We start from the raw sequence: 8602 nt of genomic DNA on the forward strand, positions 1-8602 counted from the left end.
AACATGATGCCGCGTCGCCTCTATTTTGCCCTGCTTTATAATTTATATATACAATCCTATATATAATGTAAATACTACTCAAGAAGTGATCTATCTAGAAAATATTTATTCAATTTCATTATCAATAAACAAACACTACCGAAACAAAATAAGACAATGTCTTTATCTTATTTAAATACTTATAAAAAAGCTGTAAATCTGACTGAAGTCTTTTTTTCTTTTTTTCCTGGAAATCTGACTTAAGTCAGATAATACTAAAGTTCTCAATTCGAGTCTATAACGATGATAACGATGTTTCTTAAAAAATTATCACTTGGCTTATACTTGAAACTCGTGTTTCTTTTACCCTATTTTGATACATGACTGAATAAGAGAAAGGAGCAAAAGCGTCTGGAGAACAATAAATAAAAGTGAAGAATTTATAGCAACAACAACAATTGAGATACGACTGGACAAAGAAAGAAAAAACAGTTGCATTGGATTTTAATACTTCCCAGAACGTATGTATTTTCTGATAGAATGTTTTCCTGAAAGTATCACAGAAAAGGCCATAGAAGCTGAAAATTTTATTCTCGACAAGTATTATATCCTTGCATGTTGAAATATCTGGCGGCAGATTTCCTCTGCTAATTTAGTTTACAGTTTAGCTGTTTTTACAGTCAACTAAACTTTCCAGAAGATGGCAAAAACAGAAGCATCCACTCACAGGCGGATAAAGAATCGATATCCACAAAAAGGAGTTAAATGCCTGGAACAACAAGACCTTGTTGGACCAAAGCCTAAGCAGCATTTGGAACTCTAATTAGGTACTTGATCGGTAACAGGCCCTCTTTGCTGCGCGAACAATGTCTTCTACCTGCATCAGAAAATTCAAATACTTCATAAGGAAACAAAAACCAGTTATCAAGATGGGAAGAAATATTAGCTATGCGGTTATTCATTGTTTGTTTCAAGTAGTACCTTTAATCTTTATACCTTCAACTTTCATGCACATTGTTTGCAATTTGTATGGACATGATATATGGACTTTCATATACTAAAACTGAAATCTGGTGTTTTGTTACTCTTCTCCATCTTTTTTCTACTTAGGCTGATAAAACGTGAAGAATATTGCAATATTCGCTTGGTCAGTCAATCAGTCAAAGATGTCTCGATAAAAGATGGGAATATAGAACATTCTATTCATTCAGCTCTATCGGATCAATTTGATACTAATACTAACTAATGCCTTTTAAAGCAAGTTAGACGTCCAACAAAACATTATCACTACACTAACATACAATAACCCTAACCAGACTTAAGACTAAGAAAGTTCTTAGAAAACACCTGACCTAGTTTAAGTGTAATAAAAACAACTAAACTTTAATAGTCTAATTCCAACTAGTTGCCTATATAGATCTTTTACTTCGACCATATTCCAAGTCCACGTTGATCTGAGAAATTATAGCTCTTTTGAGATAATTTTCTCCATGTGATTTTAGGTTTGCCTCGTTCTCTTTCAGAAACTTCCAACTGTCGAAGTATTTCACCAATGGATTGATGCATAAAAGAGGTATAAGTAGGATATGATCAAACCATTTAACACATATCTAGGATGTGATCATTTTAATCATGTCCAATGTTGTATAATCCCACATTCATCTTAACATCTGCATTTCTTTGACTTTATCTTGTGTTGTGTGTATATGCTAAGGCCCCAACATCTACACCAATATAACATTGTTGGACAACTGTTTTGTACAACTTGCACTCATTATTTAGCAACATAGTCAAAACCTATCTACCCTGAGCATTGGACCTCAGAATACTTGGCTATCAATAACCCTCGTTGACAAGCAAGAGATATTATTCTTGGATGTTGCATTGGCCAATTGATCCTAATATGTCCTTCGACCAGTTCAACCTCTTTCCTGAGTGCATCAGACCCTAATCCTTCAACATTATACAAATGTTCAGAGACACAGAGAGTTTAACGCTCAGCCATGTTGGGATCATTTCTTTTTTCATCCAGTTAATATCCATATGTACCAATTTGCAATCACAATATCCATAACTATGTTACATGGACTTGTTTATGGTACGTATCCTGCACACGTGTGTATAAATATCTGGTACCGATATGCAGAGTCTTTTGCTAATATTTAATGTATTTTCGAGAATCCGCATGACCCGTGCATCTGCACATCCGTTCGGCAGAAGTACATCAAGGCAGGGAAGATATGAAGAATCTATGTAATATAGGCCATAACAGAATCATAAACTACAAAGGACCTAATGAAACCACCAATTTGTGATTAATTAAAAGATAACAAACCCAATGGGTGAGAGCTAAAGATATCTTCAACGACAAACCTGTGGAACAGCCATTCTTTCAAGATTTGCTGCGTATGGCATAGGAACATCAGCACCTGTTATCCTCTCAACTGGTGCATCAAGATACGCGAAGCTCTCCTCAACCACAGATGCACTAGTAAAATTAGGAAAATATGATCAGTAAGTTTTATTGAAACGAAAAACGGAACAAAGGAGCTCAAATTTTGGGTGGGTTGGGGAGGGTTTGAGTTGTGTGTGAATGGGTTATGGTCCAAGACTGTTAAAAGAAAGTAACCAGATCTCAGCGCCAACTCCATGTTGTGGGAATCCTTCTTCAACAGTTACAAGTCTGTTGGTTTTCCTCACAGATGCATTAATGGCGGGTCTATCAAGTGGTCGGATCGAGCGCAGATTTATAACCTGATTACAGAAAAGAAATGACAAGTAAAAAGCTGGAACTTTTTATGCATACTAGTAATAGTATAAAAGAACAAAACTGGACATGAACGCAGGAGTCATACCTCAGCACTAATTCCTTCCTTAGCAAGAATTTCAGCAGCCTATAAAAGTTAATATGTTATAATCGAAACAAGTATAACTAAAGACAAGATCATGCTATATACTCCCTCCGTTCCAATTTATGTGAACCTATTTGACGGGGTACGGAGTTTAAGAAAAAAATGAAGACTTTGAAAATTTGTGGTCCTAAATAAGTTAAAAAGGGGCCCATAGTTGTGTAGTTATAAAAGCTTCTCATTAAGGGCAGAAGCGTAAGTTTAAGCTAAATTGTTTCCAAATTTAGAAAGCAGTCGTTCTTTTTGGAACGGACCAAAAAGGAAATAGGTTCACATAAACTGAAACGGAGGGATTATTGTTTATGCATCAACATCAAATCCAAGAAATATTATTATCTCTTGTGAAGTTCCACTCTAGAAAACTAGCAGATCGTAAGTTGTATGAGACTATTCTTCGAATATTAAGGGCATTTGTACTAGGATCTAAACTTCAGCAGTTACGAGTGAATACTTACTAATTTAACACAATCCAAGGCTTAACATATTATTTTACTTATCAAAAAAGAAAAAAGAAAAAAGCTTAAAACAATCCAAGACGCAGAGAAAAAAATAAAAGCTAGTTGCTCAAATCCACTCAAATTCAAGCCATCTACAAGTCCCGAAACAGAAGGAATTCTGTGTGAATCAGAAAGGAGATAGATGAATGACACTTCAAAGCTGAAAGCTGTCAAATGATTCAAGACTTGCGATAATAGTCCCCAAACTCATAAAGAAAAATCTTAGATTCAGATAGAACTAGCATTGCTATCAGGTATAGATACCCTTCTACTGTCATGTGCCTCATCGATTGGAAACAGTCCTTCTGGATTCATTAACCGTCTTTCCATATTCGGAGAAACCGTCAAAAAAATTTCACGGAGTATGATGCTCGAATTCATTCAGAAATGGTTTAAACACTGCAAAGGAAAATGACGACAAACCTGAAGAGCATAGCCAACCATCTTTGAGAAGGCAGTGATTGTCACATCCTTTCCTTCGCGTTCTATCTGCCAATGCTTGTAAAATAAGGAACAATAGCCCATAAGATGATACAAAAAAACAATGTAATACACCTGGATCAACTTGCCTTAGCTTTTCCGATGGGAAGACAGAAACTAGAATCAAGAGCTTCTGCTGAAATAGGGAAAGACTCACCATATCTGCATCATGAAAATCAAGCATCGAGGATAGATTATGAGAAGGAATAAAGAAAACAACAGTTTTCAATAACTTAACCAGTAAAGCAACTTACAGCAATTCATTTTCTAGAAACACAACCGGATCGGGATCCCTGATAGCAGCTTTGAGCAAGCCACGAGCATCTTCGGAAGAGTATGGAGCTAGTACCTTTAATCCTGGACAGGAACCAAACCATGCTGCATAGCACTGCAAAAATAAAAAAGAAAGGACCATAGAACTTTATGCAATAGAAAAGTGCTTGTGGCACACAACATTGCTGGAGGTTGAAAGATATCTTCGACGACAACTTTAAATAACTGACTAAAACAACCCAATAAAAACAAGAGAACAGATCCAAATATGCCTCTGAACTATGAGAAATGGTTCATCCATGCCCTCCATAAATAGTTCGGTTTAACACAGTCCTAGGCTCCTAGCCGCTACAAAACAGGTATTTGCACTTAACGACTAGAGACTAGTCAGTACTCCCTTCCGTTTAAATTTATGTGGCACACATTTCTTATCCGTTTAAAAAGGAATGACACATTTCTATATTTGAAAACAATTTAACTTTAGACTTTTCATTTTATCCATTTTACTCTTAATGAGAAGCTTTTATAGCCAAAAAAATGGTATGGCCCCACAAAGCTTTTACCCTTTACGCTTTTAACACCACAAGTTTCAAAATTCTTTTTTTCATAAACTTCATGCCGAGTCAAATCACGTCAAATAAATTGAAATGGAGGGACTATCTAATTGGATTGATTAGACCAGAATTTGCCACATGTCCATCACTTGGCTAAAAATTAAACCCAACCTTTTTATTCCCTTCCCCTTTTACTACCCCACCCTTTTACCCTGCGCTGGTGGTGATTCTTTGAGAAAGAAAGAAAAGAGTGGAGGGGCCTGTATCAGGCTCAAATGCCTGAAGTTGTCTTAGGGACTGCTCCAACAGTAGGAAAGTGGTCCGGTCCGTATTCAAAACCCCTTAATAACATCTTGTGCCTCAGCAATCCCTTAGCTAAGTTACCTTGCAGTGCACCAGGTGGTAGGTAAAAACCATCTCCCTGTCTACTAACCATCTTCCTGTGCACTAATGTAATTCATACCATGTGCCATCTATGTAAGAGTTATTAACTAAAGCCAACAACTTTAAAAAAACAATCCATTCAAAACAATGAAAGCAGAATATTAAAGAATCTAGAGTAACAGTCTTGTCTACTTCTGCCTATTGGCTCCACTTAAGAATCAATTCCATCAATGAACATGGTGAGCACATCATATTTCAGTTCATAGATATACCTGAGAGTGTTGGGCACCGACACCAGCTGCAGCACCATTAGGACCCCTGAAAACAATGGGCACAGATATCTGGCCAGCAGACATATAATTTGATTTTGCAGCAGAATTGATGATATGGTCAATTGCCTGCAAATAATTAGAGAAAATACATTATGCATGTGGTCGGGGTTAAAAACTATAATATACAAACTATGATGTAGTGAATTTGCGGGAACCCACCACCTCATATGCTTGTCACATTTGCAGACAGGAGATGTCATAATCTTATTCTAGGTCTCCTATAGACACGTGTTCATAGACAGGTGAAGAAAGGATGCTATTTGGTTAGGGAGACAAATATACAAGAACTCAATCTCCCAAAAAATAATAGTTGAAGGAAGAAATTTCTACCTATCTCCACAACAAGCCCCCTACAGATATAATCTAGTCGGCCACCAAATAGTACATCAAATGATCAACAGCCATTTACAGTTCCAGCCACTTAGGTATTAGCTATAATGTAATACATCAAACCGTAAATACTCCTGGACCTTCAATGTAAAGAAGGTCCCCATCGACTTCCTACTTTACATGGGTGTGTGAAGACATTGCTTCAGAAACAAAGCAATCTCCTACTGTCCTTTGTTTTAGATCATGATTCTATGGGTGTAACATAAATTTAAGCATGGAAGTCATTGTCACTATAGTTCTTTCCCAAAAAGTCATTGTCATTTATAGTTTTGTGCATTAGGTGGCTGCTCGCATTTTACTGATTGAAGTAGTAGCGGCTTGCATCCCCATCCCCCATCCCCCCAGAAAACACTAGCAAACAGTAGATATTAAAAATTCAGTAATAGTTGGTTCAGAGACTAAAAATACCAAATTTAACTTTTGAAGTTGTAGAGAATAGTCTAAGTTCCCGTCGGCCATTAGTATTGTGTTTGAATTTTTTTGCAATACATTTAATTTAATAAGCACAATTCCAGAAGAACACCATATTAGAACTACTAACTAAACTACAAAACAATCATACACAATCCAAATTGTTCGCATGCTTTGCTTAAAATAATCATTCTCAATCGACCTCCCAAAAGTCTAAATAATATTGATGGTGTCACGACCCAAGTCCATGGCATGCATTGTCCGCTTTGGCCCAACAGACCTTACGGATTTGTACCTTAGGCTACGCCATCACCGAGCCCAAAAACGCGCGTAGCATGTGAATTTGTGCTATGCCATTCCGATGTGGGATTCGCCTAAGGTGAATGTGCCCCCTTCATAAACTTGCCAACCTAGAAGCATGTCAGTTCTACTTGACCCACCCTCCATCACTGACATTCACAAATGGGTACCATGAACTCATTCAGACATAAAATACATATGGGCAATGTTCAATGACATTGTTGGATGATCTTCGAGTAAGAACAAATAGATCAATAAATATTAAAAGAATATACAACAACTCTAAATGAGAACAGAAGTTCAACCTGCATGGAAAAGTTAAATGTCATGAATTCGATTATGGGCTTTAGACCATGGTAAGCTGCACCAACTCCAATTCCAGCAAATCCAGCCTAGGAAAGAACAAAAAATGGTTTAAGTGCTTTATCATGCATGTTCAAGAAAGAAAGGAGCAGCAGCAGTTTCATAATTGAAGCAGAAGGAACAACCTCAGTAATTGGTGTATCAAGAACCCTTTCCGGACCATATTTATCCAGAAGCCCCTTCGTAATCTAAAAAGAAAAAAGAAGAAAAAAGATGTTCAGGCGCTAAAAAAGATGATCATCAAGGGCAAAGAATGCATAATAGACTTGAGAAGATAGTGAAAAGAACCATTTCTGACCTTATAGGCTCCCTGGTACTCACCAACCTGAGTAAACATAACACGGATTAAGATTTCCTTTATTTGATAAGTAAATTAAAAAATACATATCAAGATTAAAAGAAAAACATTATTAGTGATGAATATTTGCAGCAACAAGAACAACCACCTCAGCAACAATAACTATGCTTCAGTGCCAAACTAGTTAGATCGGCTAATATTTGTAATAACACGCATGCCACGACAATTATACCTCAATTCCAAACTAGTTAAGGTTGTCTGCATAAATCTTCTGTATCAGTTCTGCGCAATTTGGGGCCCATTTCACAGATAAAAGTTTGCATTTTAAGAATCTTTAAGCAAAAAACTTGGATTGTACCTCTTCTCCCATAACAAAGACCTTAGGATCCGCAGACATTTCTTCATCTAGAGCTGAATTTAGCGCGTCACGCACTGTCATCTACAAAGAGATTAAGTGCTTTCTCCATCAACAACATTAAACATTAGGCAAATGCATATTTAAACAGAAGAAAAAGAATCACCTCTTTAGCTGACGAAGAATAAGTTCTAGATGCAAATACCCTGCTTCCCATCAAGAACTGATTCTGAAATAGTAAATCCAAATTCACCATTTTTCTTTTTCTTGTCAGAAAAAGATATCAAAATCGATCCAAAAGAAATACTCCAAAAAAAAAAAGTTAATTGATTCTCACCAAAGCAGAAATCTTTCTGCTGGTCATTGTTCGACCTATGATTCCAGACATATCTGCCCCTTCTTAGCTTATCAAAATCCTAATAATAATAATTATTACAAATGCATATAAGTCAAATCTGCTTGAGGAAAAGCAGGATGCATATACACAAACTCATATATTGATCAACCAAAACATACACATACAGGGTGCATATATGGATAACAATAATCTCAACAAAATGCCGAAACTGGATCTGGGTTTTAGTTATTACTACTATTATGATTATTAGTAGTATTATTTTTGGGTGTGGGTTTGTTGAAGGGTAACGAACCTGTTAGGCGCTTCGTAGTGGCACAGGGCGCAAAGAATAATAGAAAAGTATGCGCTGCCAAAAGAACCCAAAATGGACAAAAGCGTTTTCCTATTTGTTTGCTTACCTTATATAAATGGATAATAATATTGGCGCCCAACGAGTATATAAGAATTATTGTGGGACCCGATTCATTCCGACTTCTCTCTTCCTCTAAGACTTGAGAGATACAACCCCACACCCCACACCTCCCACCCAAATGTTGTCTTAATGTCAATGGGTACCACGGAATATGGCTGCTGTGAATATTAACCATTCTCCATCTAATTTCTTTTTCATAATATTCCTCCCACCATTTCCCCTTCTTTTTCCTTTTCTCCCGTTCCGTTTTTGGGCTCTTGGGACTTCTGAAGGGTTACTATTGGACATGTAGATGTAGCATAGACTT

General features: G+C 36.7%; 1 protein-coding gene across 3 annotated transcripts; it reads right to left on the reverse strand.

The window, feature by feature from the left end:
• Positions 1-546: 546 nt before the first annotated feature.
• On the reverse strand, positions 547-8321 carry LOC107831547 (pyruvate dehydrogenase E1 component subunit beta-1, mitochondrial). Of its 3 annotated transcripts, none has more exons than XM_075219650.1 (15): positions 8282-8321; positions 7863-7941; positions 7692-7754; positions 7529-7609; positions 7171-7197; positions 6998-7060; positions 6815-6901; positions 5349-5474; positions 4120-4253; positions 3955-4027; positions 3809-3874; positions 2835-2873; positions 2609-2733; positions 2353-2467; positions 547-856 (listed from the first exon to the last, which is right to left on the reverse strand). In XM_075219650.1, the coding sequence occupies exons 2-15, from the start codon at positions 7911-7913 to the stop codon at positions 803-805; spliced, it is 1104 nt and encodes a 367-aa protein (XP_075075751.1). In that variant the 5' UTR covers positions 7914-7941; positions 8282-8321; the 3' UTR covers positions 547-802. The 3 variants fall into 3 exon arrangements, with proteins under 3 accessions (XP_075075751.1, XP_016514814.2, XP_075075750.1); XM_016659328.2 differs by having other exon boundaries at positions 8176-8303; XM_075219649.1 differs by lacking the exon at positions 8282-8321 and adding an exon at positions 8048-8189.
• Positions 8322-8602: the final 281 nt, after the last annotated feature.

Source organism: Nicotiana tabacum, chromosome 8 (genome assembly GCF_000715075.1).
Source record: "Nicotiana tabacum cultivar K326 chromosome 8, ASM71507v2, whole genome shotgun sequence".
In the NCBI taxonomy this organism is placed as follows: domain Eukaryota; kingdom Viridiplantae; phylum Streptophyta; class Magnoliopsida; order Solanales; family Solanaceae; genus Nicotiana; species Nicotiana tabacum.